The sequence below is a fragment of the Phyllobates terribilis genome, unplaced genomic scaffold (assembly GCF_046119375.1).
Source record: "Phyllobates terribilis strain yellow unplaced genomic scaffold, ASM4611937v1 Scaffold_2__4_contigs__length_985480577, whole genome shotgun sequence".
In the NCBI taxonomy this organism is placed as follows: Eukaryota; Metazoa; Chordata; class Amphibia; order Anura; family Dendrobatidae; genus Phyllobates; species Phyllobates terribilis.
The window spans coordinates 818771419-818787438 of record NW_027362762.1 but is presented as its reverse complement, the minus strand read 5'-3'; the positions used below and the strand labels follow the sequence as shown (position 1 = coordinate 818787438).

General features: G+C 56.7%; 1 protein-coding gene across 1 annotated transcript in view; it reads right to left on the bottom strand.

Annotated features, from left to right (window-relative positions):
* TSR1 (TSR1 ribosome maturation factor) overlaps nt 1-16020 on the bottom strand; it is a 19512-nt gene extending 3492 nt beyond the window's left edge. The window contains exons 1-10 of the mRNA XM_073667670.1: nt 15815-16020; nt 6026-6129; nt 5159-5372; nt 4941-5075; nt 3541-3965; nt 2374-2530; nt 1195-1367; nt 670-869; nt 428-590; nt 40-150 (exon numbers count right to left, since the gene is read on the bottom strand). Of these exons, the coding sequence (XP_073523771.1) occupies nt 40-150; nt 428-590; nt 670-869; nt 1195-1367; nt 2374-2530; nt 3541-3965; nt 4941-5075; nt 5159-5372; nt 6026-6129; nt 15815-15929 (1797 nt within the window). The 5' untranslated portion in view covers nt 15930-16020. The remainder of the gene's footprint in view (nt 1-39; nt 151-427; nt 591-669; nt 870-1194; nt 1368-2373; nt 2531-3540; nt 3966-4940; nt 5076-5158; nt 5373-6025; nt 6130-15814) is intronic.

Below are 16020 nucleotides of genomic sequence, written 5' to 3'. Positions count from 1 at the left end.
AGACATTTTTTTTTTTCGGGTGGTAGAACCAGTGCTTACCTTGTGTTCATGAGGAAGTAGTGAATAGAGAACAAGTGGCGCCCCCTGTTTGAAATGTTCCATCACAGAAACTGGTACTCCAGTGATGTGTACTGTGACATACCAGCCAACCTACAGGGCGAAAAGAAATAAAATGTACAGTATTCGTGCCCACAAATGTATATGCAGAAGTGATGACATGTTCTGCTTATTTTCAGAGGTGGCACTAGGGGCATAAGAAGTTGTAAAGGGGCAATTGGAGAAGTACTTTTTAAGGGGGCACTCAGGAAATTATAACCCTCAAAAAGGGGCACATTTAAGGCTTTTATGGTCTCTTCACATGTCCCTTGCAACCCCTCGCTCAGAGCAGAGTGCGGCTCTGAAGGTAAGAAAGGTTGGGATCACTTACCATGGCACCGTCATTCTCCTCCTCCTGTAATTCTCTAAAGATACGTTTTCTGGTCCTGAAAAAGTCATGAAACTGGAAGATGCGGGCATAGTCTCTGGGTAGGTTTTCCTTAGGATCCCATGGTGATGTGCGGAAACTTTTCAGACCCCGGTACTTCTGAAACCTGCAGAGATAGCGAAGAATTAAAAACAAGTGGTATTCTGACGGACAGCTCAGTGTAGGGACTGATAGCCCCCTCTTACCGGATTCTGGCTAGCTGATCTCGTGGGGTGTCCACCTCATCTGGGAACATCTCATCCTGTCGTTGTAGTTTATATTTCTCCAACATTTGTTCTTCCTCAGTTTCATCCAGGTTTTCATCATATTTGTCATCCCGAGTGCTGTCTGGAATAGTGACCGTCTCGCTCTCCTCCTCCAGCTCTCCAGCGCTGCCTTCCTCTTCCTGACAACACAATGGAGCACCATTGAAATAAACCATATAATCTGTTATTATTTCATATCAATAATGGAGGACTCAACATCAAGTATAACAAGAGCGGACAAGTCAGCCAAGTGGTCATTAAATGTGCATTATACAAGCTACACATGAGGACAATTCCTCTTCTCATAAGAGAACTGAAGATCTACCTAAAGGGCTTGGCCCACCATAACTTATCTATCTACAGGACAGGTGATAGGTTGCTGATAAACTGGGAGTTTGAGGAGATCATTGTTGGTAACTATTTAAAAACACACAACTTTTCGGACCACGGATTATAAATGATTACCTCAGAAACTGCTTCATCCATAGCATCTTCCTGATCATCATCATCATCCATGTCATCATCATCTTCTTCACTATCTCCTTCTCCATCACTTCCCTCATCATCCAAGATCCATGCAGCCTGGTAAGTGGATGTACCCTTGGGAACCTTTTTTTGGACTTTCATTTTTAAGGAATCTAAAACAGGAAAAGTTAGAAACAAAACTCAACTTTCCTAAAAATCAGAAACCAAGAGGCTAATTCACCTTTCTGATTGCCTAGGAGGTCAAACCTATAACCTATGCCAACTATGAGCGGGCACTTAGTGAATCTGATGAGGGCCAACATAAGTATTTTCCAACCCCGACTCTATTTTTTATCTTTTATTTATTTTTTTTGTAACAGAGGAGCAAGACAGCCGGGTTTACAGCAGTTTGATCACATTGACTGAAGCATTTTCCATTTCTGGCCAGCAGACATTCAGGAAATATAGAGTACATAATGCAATAACTAGAGGGGTTCCCAAAATGACAACTCACTTAAATAGCGACGATACGCAGACAACCTGATGTAATGTATTATGTATTAGCAGACAAAATGAAAGGCACTTTAAAAAATATTATGTTACCTTACCACCAAAAATACGCTAACTAGCCATGTCTCTGTCTAACCTGCTGTCAAGTGTATCAGTCCCCATAAGACTGGTTACAGTAAGGGGAAAACGGGTTTATTGCATCTCCGCTTCTGCTCTAATGTCGGTCACACTACATACAGGAGTAGCAGAGATGGGGTCTCCGTTCAAGGCTGACAAGCCATTAAAAAAATCCTTGCTGGGTTGTGAGAGGTCTAAAAATGAACAATTCAATTCTCACTGCCCTGGTTTGGCATCCAGTCCAATCCTTTGTGGAAGTCCGTTCTCACTTGTGACTGGCACTCATGGACCCTCTGGTGCTTACTAGACCCCACTACATCACTTGACAACTACTGACTGGGTCTCACCTAACTTCAAGACATCATGTAGCCTAGAAAGCACTAGAGGCGGCCATAAAGTGAAGAGAGGACAAGCTGCCACACGACTGGACGCTAGACCAAATTCAAATTACTCATCTCTATCCAGCACCTATAGTTCTGGCAGAATACCAGAGTGGATAGCATGGCACTCAGGACTGACTTTGCCAAGGACGACATGCTACAGAACATTTACCCTCGGCTTCCTTCAGTTCCTCCTCAGTAGGCCAGGTCTGCTCGCCTTCCATGGGATCAGGAACGACCTCAGACTGCAGGGACTCTTGTACTGACAGATCAGCCTTCATCAGGACCTTCACGTCCTCGTCCATCTCTGCACAGTTACCAGGTTCATCCTGTTATAGCACAAATAGCTCAGATCATTTCCTGCGTGGATTGATCATGTTCTTAAATACAAAGTTATTATTTAATACCATTTCTCTTTTACATTCAAAGACAACAACTTAAGAAAAGCGGAAGCTCTGGCTTCTATTTAATAGTTTGTTAGACTAAGCTGATACTTTGGGGGTTTTGTTTTGCTTGTTTTTTTTAGAAAAGGCCATAAAAAAAAAAAAAATCTGAAAATCAAAGTTTGGTAGCGTACGAAAGGTCTCTTGTTGATGGGCGAAAATGGCATCAGTGGCACGGTTCAGGGCTAGTGTTCACAATTGTGTATAACATTTCATGGGTCCTCAGTATAGTACTGTTATATTTCCTGACAAAATGACAATATGGACTCCATTTTAAGTCCAGCAGGTTTTTTGGGCACCGCTAGAATCCATCAAACGAAGGATATGGGCTGTCATGTGGCTTCAGTATATTATAAAATAGTTTGCACTATTATCTTTAAAGATGTGGTCCAAAATGAATATTGATTTTCATCCTAAATGTCTCTATTTTGATATTAGTTTTTTTAATACTTAATTAAAAAGTCCCTACCATTCTTCCCTCTAACTGTTTTATTTTATTTTTACCCATTTACGTCTTGATAACTCTTTGACGTCCCTTTCGGGGGGCTGGGCTCTACTCACCGTGTTCTCTCCTTACAATGCACACTGACAGTGCGCTCTGCAGCCAGCACCCTGATAACGTCACGTTTAGAATATTAAGCATGCACTGGAGATTCTCAAAAGAATAAAGCCATCAAAATGGAAATAGGTAAAAAATAAAAATAAAGCAGTTTGATTAGAGAGGGAAGGTTAGGAACTTTTTAAATAAATATAGAAAAACAAACTATCATTAAAATAATTAGAAAGACATTTAGGATGAAAATCCGTATTAGTTTCGGACCACCCCTTTAAGCCCTTCTGACAATCAATTGTGCTTCTCAACAGAAAAAAAAGAAACTATTACAAATCAGACATACCGCCATTTCCTCATCCTGTCCTTTCTTGGATTTGTGGACCCGTGGGTTCAGTGGGTAAGGGTCAGGAGAGGCATCAATCTGAGACATCTGAAAGTCGCCATGACCAACAATATGAATCAATCTGTTAACATTGAGTTCCTGCCCCCGGACATAGCCAGACACTTTCAATGATCCCACCAGGCCGCTCTCATCGGATGGCTGAAAATCGGCTCGGTGGGCCAGCATATAACAACGCCTGCCCCTGAAAGCCAAGTGCCTTTGTTTCTGGGTGGACATCTGCCTCAGGAGCAGAGCAGCTTCTTGTGCTGAATCCAGGTGAGACAGTTTGGCATCAGGGAATCTCTTTTCAATCATTTTACTCAGATATTTCTTGGTATCATTTCGTCTCTTTATTGGGATCTCATTCATTCCCTGCACAGCGAGCACTAGAACGGAAAGAGAGAAAGCCATGAGGACGACTATACTGTGTAATGGAAACACCAACCAGGCAGCAATATTCACTGCTATTACAGAACTGAATGGAGAGCGCCATGCACGAGAGGCCACCTCGCCACTCTGGACAGCACATTACAGGGCCGGGGGCTCAGGATAGGTGCAAGCTCCATAAAATCAGACCCGTATTCTCCCAATGTCATTGGTATCCCAGATGGAACATCCCCTTTAAGCTATCATTATAATAAATGTAAAAAAAAAAACAATACTTCTTGGGGCGTATTAGCAATAGACTGCTTTATGTATAGCAGTACTACAATTTAAAGAGAAAAAATGGTTAGTTTTTGCTCTTATTTTATCCCCCCCGCTCCCCTGACTATGCCGTTATGTTGTTCTTGAGTCCGCCATACGCTTCCTCGGTTATGGGCCTTTTCACTTGCCATTTTCCATGGTATTTACCAATGGGGTGTTACTCACGGGCTCTCTGGGAGCGGTCTTTAGGTTACTCTTCATTATCATGTAAGCCACGCCCCCTTGTAAAATATAAAAAAAAATAGCCCTGAATAAAAAGGCCCATATTTCCAGAACAGTATGGTGTAGTTATATGAAAAATAAAAGAGCATTCTTGGGAGCAGCAGGAATAAAATTAGAGCAAAAACTTGACACTCCACCTGGTGACAGGTCCTATTCTAAAGTCTTAGCAAATAATGCTAGAATTATAACAGGTCTTGAAAATATAACCCCTGACCCGAGCTCTCCAGGGCCACAGCTCCAAGCCATTATATGCACGGTCCATATTACTGATGTAACACCCATGGACAATCAGGTGTACTGGACTGGGCTACAGTACGGGTGCAACGGTGTATTCTGTCCATTGTTATGGTTACAAGTTTGTCTTCAGAAATGAAAGAATATGATATTTTCAGACACGGTATATAAAAGGCTGTATACAGCATGCAATCTCTTACCAAAGCTAGGCAGGCCCTGAGCAAACAGGCATGAGAGGCAGTAATCTCCATAAGCGTCCCATCCCTCCTGGGGGTCCAGGACAAACAGAAGGGTATCCGCCACTTTGGCCAGATCCAGCAAAGAATGCAGATCGTCTGTATAACAAGGAGAGAAGCGCACGGTGTAATGGCGGGATGCTTTGTGCTTAGTGATCAGACACTTTTGGGTCTGTTCTTACCCCTGTTCGCTTTAACAAACCGCCATCGCTGCTTCAGCTTCGGGCACACGAGAGCAAACTTGCCGTTAGAGTCCTCCTGATGAACTACATCCCCCACACTGCCCTGCACCAGACCCACGAGGCCATCTGTAACCACATCAGCATGGAGGGAAACCACAGCTACGAGGTGCGGGGGGCCATCTTTGCTACCCAAGTTGCGCTTCTCTGAGATCACCTGTACAGATAAAACAGATCATACAGCTGATATGCAGTCATGATATTCACAAAATAATCACCAGTAAATAATATTATAATTTTTCATTTTTCAGTACTTAGTGTTCACATGTATGACAGCACACAATCAAAGCAGTTATTAAGCCTGGCTATAAAAATATGTATCATGGAAGCAATCAGAGCCCAGTACAGCTCTGGACGTGACTCTACGTGCTGCCGTACAATGCTCCATTGGGTGCTTTATACACCGAGCCACCGTCCCCGATGTCTCTATACACCGCATCTGACGGCTGCCATACAATGCTCCATTGGGTGCTTTATGCACCGAGCCGCCCTCCCCGATGTCTATACACACCGCATCTGACTGCCGACGTACAATGCTCCATTGGGTGCTTTATGCACCAAGCCGCCCTCCCCGATGTGTCTATACACACCACATCTGACAGCAACCATACAATGCTCCATTGGGTGCTTTATGCACCGAGCCGCCCTCCCCGATGTCTCTATACACATCGCATCTGATGCCGGCCTACTAAGAAATTGTTGAAACTGTGTACTTTACTGGTTTCCCTATTGCAGTTCCCCCATTACAGTGAGCCATGATACAGCCATGTACATTGTTTCTAAAACTGGTAATAAACCTGGTTTACTCACAGCATCTTTCCGGTTTCTGCGGATCTGGTTGGCTTTATGTCTTCTGTCCAGCTTGCTTAAATGCTTCTTTATTTTTTTGCTCAGAACTTTGACGGGTACTCGTCCTAAATGAAAGCAAAGAAAAAAGTAATTTCATTGATATCAGACACTATATGCAATGCTGAAGAAAGCAAATCCTGCTGCATGATGTAAATTAGGACTCGGCAGTAGAACGTGATCGGACATGGCCCACGTCATATGTCAAGGAGCAAACATGCAATGGCATAGGACTGTCCCATCACACTCCACAGAAGTGAATGGAGACCAAGGCTGGCATGTGGCAGCAAAGGAACATTGTCATAAGTGTTATACGATATGCCAAATATTTGGGTAATGTGTGGAATTGATGCTCAGGCCTCAAACACTATGGATAGACAAGGGAAAAAATGATTTTGATATCCATTAGTGCAAATTGTTTTTGGAACTCAAGGTAACTGCTAAGTTTTATGCTGCAGTCTTTGTTTCTTTATTTTCACAGCCCCCGATATACATATTGCCAAGTGCACAAAGTTTCAGACTGTTCTCATCCAGTCGTGTCGTCCTAAGTAATACACGCTGGGCATGAAGTCTGTGTATCCAGGATGATGCTGGCTTTACAGTCTCTTATGTATCAGAGTAAACTGACTTCACATCTGCAGCCCACGACGGATGTCTGCGCGGAGGAGTGTGCAATTTGCCTACATTTGCAGAGTCCGTCCGTCATGGATTCTGTGCTTTCCCCATATGTAGATACATAGCGTGCATGAATGTTATTTACCCCTTCTTCCTGCACAGCACCATTTGTATTCTTTCCCGGTACCTATACTTTAATGCAGTACAGCCTGTTGATTTTCCCTCCCTGAAGACTTGGATGCTTTCCCCCTCTCCACATTGTGATCTGCAAAGTACTACCTTCTTCCTCTTCCTGTTCTTGAAAAAAGGTAGGTTAAAAGCAGAAAGCACACCAGGACAATAAGTTAGGTGAAGTTAAAAGTAGAGCTGCAACAAATTGGTAGAAATGTATTCAAATTAAAATTTAGAAAGCAAAAGTGTTTGTTGACTTTAAAAGAAGCTGTCTGCGCAAGACGGCCCCTGTTCATCGGCTCTGTCAAAGCATACTGATGTCATGAATGGTGTTCCACACTTGGGACCTTTACCAAGTGCCAGAGTGATTCTTAGGATGAATTCAGATGTTCATGAAACAAAACCCAAGTACAGACCATCATTTCTGGAGTGACTTAGTGTCTCCTGACCGGAATAAGCAGCCTCATAAGCATATACGAGTCCGGTGAGCTCGAGTCTGGCGACTTACGACCAGTCATGAAGTCCGTGATATTAAGACATCTATGTGGTCTTACTCGGAAAGGCTCCAACTCAACCAAGCAATCTAGAAACTACTGGGAAATAGAAAAATACTAAGATTTTGGATAATTAATTTTTTTTCAATTCACCCATTCTTCACTTTTCCTAACATATTGAAGTGGAAGAACTTGACCCTAGTTTTTACAACAGTGCTTAACAAGTTTTGTGGATTAAGAAGGATCGATGAACGAAAAGAAAAAAAAAATCCTAGCCACTTATCTTTAGTTAATGACTAGCATGAGTGCTACTGTATGTAAGATCAGACCTCGGTACCAGTCTGCTCAGCATCCAAATGTTGCACATTTTTCATGAGATTGGCAGGAGCACTGTCAGGATTCTCTGGCCCGGGCGGTCATGTGACTGCAAGTATGCGATCTGCATAATTCCAGCCACATTCCGACTAGACGTGTTGGGCCTCGCTCAATACACTAATACTGAGCGAGGCCAAGCATGTCTAGTCGGCACATGATTGCATGTATGTAATTCACATACTTGCGGTCGCTCGCCCACGGCACCAGCATCGGAGAATTCACAAGTCACCTCCTCACTGGAGGATTTACAAGTAGAGTGACTGCAGACTTGTAGCTTAAAGCCGGACAACCCCTTTAATAGGAACCCATGTAAAGTCCCTGTAATGCTGATGACATCCATACCTTTGACTACGTTTAATAGAAATCCATGAGCAAATAAGCTGCAAGCATAGGGGGCTTGTCTGCCCTTACAGCTCTCCGGCCGCTCTCCCTCACTCCCCGATCCCTCCTGTCAGTGACCGACAAGTCACTCTTCTCTATGACCTGCTTCCCCACCCAACCACCATCATTCCTGTAGGTGGCGCATGCAAAGTAAGGTCCAGATGATGTCTGAGTGCCAGACTGTCGATCTACGCATGCACCACCCTCAGGGAATGAAGGCGCCTGTGACAGATCTTGGGCAGGTCACAGAAGAGTGATCTGTCCGTCACTGGCAGGAAGCAATGGAGGGTGGGGAAGGAGGCCGGAAAGCTACAAGTGCACGGCCAAGCCCCTGCACGGCCAAGCCCCTGCACTTGCATGAGATTTCACCTACGGATTACTATAAAACAGTGGGGTTGACAAGTAAAACAAAGGTATGGACATCATCCACATTACAGGGACTTTACATAGATAGCATAGTTTGGGGTCCAAAAACCTGCTGACAGGTTCCCTTTAAGGCTCAGATTTCATGGATTGCAGGATTTGTTACACTATTACAGCAATCCTGCAGAGGCTGGACTATGTTAGGACACTTAATGGAGCGGTCCAGAATTTAAGAAGTTTTTCTAAAAGCAAGTAAAAGTAAAAAAAAGACAACCAGTATGCTCCCTTTAAAGGAATCTGTCAGCAGGTTTTTGCTATTTAATCTGATAACAGCATGATGTAGGGGCAGAGGGCCTGATTCCAGCAATGTATCACTTATTAGGCTGTGTGCTGTAGTTTCAGTACAGTGTATTATCTGCAAGTGATTATCACTTCAGTACTAGGTCTTATGGGCAGGAGTCAGAATAATTTGTGTAACCCCGCCCCCACCACTGATTGGCTGATTCCTGTGTACTCTGTGGATAGTCCGCATACAGCCAATCAGTGGTGTTGTAGCAGTGAAAATAGGGATTCTATCAAAATTGTAGCAAGCAGCCCAGTAGGTGACATCGCAGGAATCAGGCTCTCTGCCACTACACTATGCTGCTCTCAGATTCCACAGTAAAACCTGCTGACAGATTCCCTTTAATTACAGGGCTACGGCTTCACTGGTCCCAGTTTATTATTCTGAGTCACACACACGACCTGATGCAGCCAATGAGTGCTCTTAGCAGTTTTGTGCTGAATATACAAGAATAAGCAGTGAGACCAGTGACTGGCTGCAGTGGTCACGTGCATATACTGAAAAGTAAACAGACCAAGCAGAATGCTATAGAGCAGCAGGTTTAAGGATTTAGCAGTTTCTTTTTAATATCATTTCCTTCTGGTTTGGAAAAAAAAAATTACTTAATCCTGGAACCCATCTGACAAAAAACATTTGTGGGGGGGGCACGACACCCAGCTGGGCGCGCCGGAGGGGGGGGGGGGGAAGACACCCAGCTGGGCGCGCCGGAGGGGGGGGGGGGGGGGGAGACACCCAGCTGGGCGCGCCGGAGGGGGGGGGGGGGGGAAGACACCCAGCTGGGCGCGCCGGAGGGGGGGGGGGGGGGGGGGAGACACCCAGCTGGGCGCGCCGGAGGGGGGGGGGGGGGAAGACACCCAGCTGGGCGCGCCGGAGGGGGGGGGGGGGGAAGACACCCAGCTGGGCGCGCCGGAGGGGGGGGGGAAAGACACCCAGCTGGGCGCGCCGGAGGGGGGGGGGGGGGGGGAAGACACCCAGCTGGGCGCGCCGGAGGGGGGGGGGGGGGGGGACAGACACCCAGCTGGGCGCGCCGGAGGGAGGGGGGGGGGACAGACACCCAGCTGGGCGCGCCGGAGGGGGTGGGGGGGGGGACAGACACCCAGCTGGGCGCGCCGGGGGGGGGGGGGGGGGGGGGAGACACCCAGCTGGGCGCGCCAGAGGGGGGGGGGACACCCAGCTGGGCGCGCCGGAGGGGGGGGAGGAAGACACCCAGCTGGGCGCGCCGGAGGGGGGGGGGGGGGGGGAAGACACCCAGCTGGGCGCGCCGGAGGGGGGGGGGGGGGAAGACACCCAGCTGGGCGCGCCGGAGGGGGGGGGGGGGGGGGACACCCAGCTGGGCGCGCCGGAGGGGGGGGAGGAAGACACCCAGCTGGGCGCGCCGGAGGGGGGGGGGGGGGGAAGACACCCAGCTGGGCGCGCCGGAGGGGGGGGGGGGGGGAAGACACCCAGCTGGGCGCGCCGGAGGGGGGGGGGGGGAAGACACCCAGCTGGGCGCGCCGGAGGGGGGGGGGGGGAAGACACCCAGCTGGGCGCGCCGGAGGGGGGGGGGGGGGGGAGACACCCAGCTGGGCGCGCCGGAGGGGGGGGGGGGGGGAAAGACACCCAGCTGGGCGCGCCGGAGGGGGGGGGGGGGGGGGAAAGACACCCAGCTGGGCGCGCCGGAGGGGGGGGGGGAGAAAAGACACCCAGCTGGGCGCGCCGGAGGGGGGGGGGGGAAAAGACACCCAGCTGGGCGCGCCGGAGGGGGGAAAAGACACCCAGCTGGGCGCGCCGGAGGGGGGGGGGGGGGACAGACACCCAGCTGGGCGCGCCGGAGGGGGGGGGGGGAAAAGACACCCAGCTGGGCGCGCCGGAGGGGGGAAAAGACACCCAGCTGGGCGCGCCGGAGGGGGGGGGGGGGGGGACAGACACCCAGCTGGGCGCGCCGGAGGGGGGGGGGGGAAGACACCCAGCTGGGCGCGCCGGAGGGGGGGGGGGGAAGACACCCAGCTGGGCGCGCCGGAGGGGGGGGGGGGAAGACACCCAGCTGGGCGCGCCGGAGGGGGGGGGGGGGAAAGACACCCAGCTGGGCGCGCCGGAGGGGGGAAAAGACACCCAGCTGGGCGCGCCGGAGGGGGGGGGGGGGACAGACACCCAGCTGGGCGCGCCGGAGGGGGGGGGGGGAAAAGACACCCAGCTGGGCGCGCCGGAGGGGGGAAAAGACACCCAGCTGGGCGCGCCGGAGGGGGGGGGGGGGGGGACAGACACCCAGCTGGGCGCGCCGGAGGGGGGGGGGGGAAGACACCCAGCTGGGCGCGCCGGAGGGGGGGGGGGGAAGACACCCAGCTGGGCGCGCCGGAGGGGGGGGGGGGAAGACACCCAGCTGGGCGCGCCGGAGGGGGGGGGACGACGACACCCAGCTGGGCGCGCCGGAGGGGGGACGACGACACCCAGCTGGGCGCGCCGGAGGGGGGACGACGACACCCAGCTGGGCGCGCCGGAGGGGGGACGACGACACCCAGCTGGGCGCGCCGGAGGGGGGACGACGACACCCAGCTGGGCGCGCCGGAGGGGGGGGGGGGGGGGACGACACCCAGCTGCGCGCGCCGGAGGGGGGGGGGGGACGGGACGACGACACCCAGCTGCGCGCGGCAGGGGGGAACGACACCCAGCTGCGCGCGGCAGGGGGGAACGACACCCAGCTGCGCGCGGCAGGGGGGAACGACACCCAGCTGCGCGCGGCAGGGGGGAACGACACCCAGCTGCGCGCGGCAGGGGGGAACGACACCCAGCTGCGCGCGGCAGGGGGGAACGACACCCAGCTGCGCGCGGCAGGGGGGAACGACACCCAGCTGCGCGCGGCAGGGGGGAACGACACCCAGCTGCGCGCGGCAGGGGGGAACGACACCCAGCTGCGCGCGGCAGGGGGGAACGACACCCAGCTGCGCGCGGCAGGGGGGAACGACACCCAGCTGCGCGCGGCAGGGGGGAACGACACCCAGCTGCGCGCGGCAGGGGGGAACGACACCCAGCTGCGCGCGGCAGGGGGGAACGACACCCAGCTGCGCGCGGCAGGGGGGAACGACACCCAGCTGCGCGCGGCAGGGGGGAACGACACCCAGCTGCGCGCGGCAGGGGGGAACGACACCCAGCTGCGCGCGGCAGGGGGGAACGACACCCAGCTGCGCGCGGCAGGGGGGAACGACACCCAGCTGCGCGCGGCAGGGGGGAACGACACCCAGCTGCGCGCGGCAGGGGGGAACGACACCCAGCTGCGCGCGGCAGGGGGGAACGACACCCAGCTGCGCGCGGCAGGGGGGAACGACACCCAGCTGCGCGCGGCAGGGGGGAACGACACCCAGCTGCGCGCGGCAGGGGGGAACGACACCCAGCTGCGCGCGGCAGGGGGGAACGACACCCAGCTGCGCGCGGCAGGGGGGAACGACACCCAGCTGCGCGCGGCAGGGGGGAACGACACCCAGCTGCGCGCGGCAGGGGGGAACGACACCCAGCTGCGCGCGGCAGGGGGGAACGACACCCAGCTGCGCGCGGCAGGGGGGAACGACACCCAGCTGCGCGCGGCAGGGGGGAACGACACCCAGCTGCGCGCGGCAGGGGGGAACGACACCCAGCTGCGCGCGGCAGGGGGGAACGACACCCAGCTGCGCGCGGCAGGGGGGAACGACACCCAGCTGCGCGCGGCAGGGGGGAACGACACCCAGCTGCGCGCGGCAGGGGGGAACGACACCCAGCTGCGCGCGGCAGGGGGGAACGACACCCAGCTGCGCGCGGCAGGGGGGAACGACACCCAGCTGCGCGCGGCAGGGGGGAACGACACCCAGCTGCGCGCGGCAGGGGGGAACGACACCCAGCTGCGCGCGGCAGGGGGGAACGACACCCAGCTGCGCGCGGCAGGGGGGAACGACACCCAGCTGCGCGCGGCAGGGGGGAACGACACCCAGCTGCGCGCGGCAGGGGGGAACGACACCCAGCTGCGCGCGGCAGGGGGGAACGACACCCAGCTGCGCGCGGCAGGGGGGAACGACACCCAGCTGCGCGCGGCAGGGGGGAACGACACCCAGCTGCGCGCGGCAGGGGGGAACGACACCCAGCTGCGCGCGGCAGGGGGGAACGACACCCAGCTGCGCGCGGCAGGGGGGAACGACACCCAGCTGCGCGCGGCAGGGGGGAACGACACCCAGCTGCGCGCGGCAGGGGGGAACGACACCCAGCTGCGCGCGGCAGGGGGGAACGACACCCAGCTGCGCGCGGCAGGGGGGAACGACACCCAGCTGCGCGCGGCAGGGGGGAACGACACCCAGCTGCGCGCGGCAGGGGGGAACGACACCCAGCTGCGCGCGGCAGGGGGGAACGACACCCAGCTGCGCGCGGCAGGGGGGAACGACACCCAGCTGCGCGCGGCAGGGGGGAACGACACCCAGCTGCGCGCGGCAGGGGGGAACGACACCCAGCTGCGCGCGGCAGGGGGGAACGACACCCAGCTGCGCGCGGCAGGGGGGAACGACACCCAGCTGCGCGCGGCAGGGGGGAACGACACCCAGCTGCGCGCGGCAGGGGGGAACGACACCCAGCTGCGCGCGGCAGGGGGGAACGACACCCAGCTGCGCGCGGCAGGGGGGAACGACACCCAGCTGCGCGCGGCAGGGGGGAACGACACCCAGCTGCGCGCGGCAGGGGGGAACGACACCCAGCTGCGCGCGGCAGGGGGGAACGACACCCAGCTGCGCGCGGCAGGGGGGAACGACACCCAGCTGCGCGCGGCAGGGGGGAACGACACCCAGCTGCGCGCGGCAGGGGGGAACGACACCCAGCTGCGCGCGGCAGGGGGGAACGACACCCAGCTGCGCGCGGCAGGGGGGAACGACACCCAGCTGCGCGCGGCAGGGGGGAACGACACCCAGCTGCGCGCGGCAGGGGGGAACGACACCCAGCTGCGCGCGGCAGGGGGGAACGACACCCAGCTGCGCGCGGCAGGGGGGAACGACACCCAGCTGCGCGCGGCAGGGGGGAACGACACCCAGCTGCGCGCGGCAGGGGGGAACGACACCCAGCTGCGCGCGGCAGGGGGGAACGACACCCAGCTGCGCGCGGCAGGGGGGAACGACACCCAGCTGCGCGCGGCAGGGGGGAACGACACCCAGCTGCGCGCGGCAGGGGGGAACGACACCCAGCTGCGCGCGGCAGGGGGGAACGACACCCAGCTGCGCGCGGCAGGGGGGAACGACACCCAGCTGCGCGCGGCAGGGGGGAACGACACCCAGCTGCGCGCGGCAGGGGGGAACGACACCCAGCTGCGCGCGGCAGGGGGGAACGACACCCAGCTGCGCGCGGCAGGGGGGAACGACACCCAGCTGCGCGCGGCAGGGGGGAACGACACCCAGCTGCGCGCGGCAGGGGGGAACGACACCCAGCTGCGCGCGGCAGGGGGGAACGACACCCAGCTGCGCGCGGCAGGGGGAACGACACCCAGCTGCGCGCGGCAGGGGGGAACGACACCCAGCTGCGCGCGGCAGGGGGGAACGACACCCAGCTGCGCGCGGCAGGGGGGAACGACACCCAGCTGCGCGCGGCAGGGGGGAACGACACCCAGCTGCGCGCGGCAGGGGGGAACGACACCCAGCTGCGCGCGGCAGGGGGGAACGACACCCAGCTGCGCGCGGCAGGGGGGAACGACACCCAGTTGCGCGCGGCAGGGGGGAACGACACCCAGCTGCGCGCGGCAGGGGGGAACGACACCCAGCTGCGCGCGGCAGGGGGGAACGACACCCAGCTGCGCGCGGCAGGGGGGAACGACACCCAGCTGCGCGCGGCAGGGGGGAACGACACCCAGCTGCGCGCGGCAGGGGGGAACGACACCCAGCTGCGCGCGGCAGGGGGGAACGACACCCAGCTGCGCGCGGCAGGGGGGAACGACACCCAGTTGCGCGCGGCAGGGGGGAACGACACCCAGTTGCGCGCGGCAGGGGGGGGGGTGAACAACACCCAGTTGCGCACGGCAGGGGGGGGGGTGAACAACACCCAGTTGCGCGCGGCAGGGGGGGGGGGTGAACAACACCCTGTTGCGCGCGGCAGGGGGGGGGGTGAACAACACCCAGTTGCGCGCGGCAGGGGGGGGGTGAACAACACCCAGTTGCGCGCGGCAGGGGGGGGGTGAACAACACCCAGTTGCGCGCGGCAGGGGGGGGTGAACAACACCCAGTTGCGCGCGGCAGGGGGGGGGGTGAACAACACCCAGTTGCGCGCGGCAGGGGGGGGGGTGAACAACACCCAGTTGCGCGCGGCAGGGGGGGGGGGTGAACAACACCCAGTTGCGCGCGGCAGGGGGGGGGGGGGGTGAACAACACCCAGTTGCGCGCGGCAGGGGGGGGGGTGAACAACACCCAGTTGCGCGCGGCAGGGGGGGGGTGAACAACACCCAGTTGCGCGCGGCAGGGGGGGGGGGTGAACAACACCCAGTTGCGCGCGGCAGGGGGGGGGTGAACAACACCCAGTTGCGCGCGGCAGGGGGGGGGGTGAACAACACCCAGTTGCGCGCGGCAGGGGGGGGGGGGTGAACAACACCCAGTTGCGCGCGGCAGGGGGGGGGGGTGAACAACACCCAGTTGCGCGCGGCAGGAGGGGGGGTGAACAACACCCAGTTGCGCGCGGCAGGGGGGGGGGTGAACAACACCCAGTTGTGCGGGGGGGCCCATCTTATTATATGAGGGGCTGTCTTAGCTGGGCACTACTGCCCTCCTTATACTAGTATCTATGAACATTAGTGATGGCAGTGACACCCGGTACCAATGACGTATAATAGAGCTGACTTTGCACTTGTACACTGAGTCTTACGCTGACTGACATCTATAATTATTTTTTTTTATTAAAGAGGAAGCTCTTTAATGTGGCGAAGACCCGGATGATGGGCGCTGTACAGCATAGGCAGCGCTGTGGATGGGGCAGTGACTACACGCAGCACACGTGGAGACCACATGGAGGCGCCGGGCCGGCAGCAGCACCGCACGCTCCTCTCACCCTTGTTCTCCCGGTCCAGTGCTCCTCTGCCTCGGTGCCGTCCAGTCTTGTGCGACTTATTCTGCTGCTTGAAAGCCCCGGGCCGGTGTGCAGCCTGCTGCTCGCCCGCCGCCATGATTACCGCAGATCTCAGCCTTACCCTCTGGTACACCCCTGCATGGGAGAACCCGCCCCACTGCGAGCGGAAGGTGGCCGGCTCCAGTGTA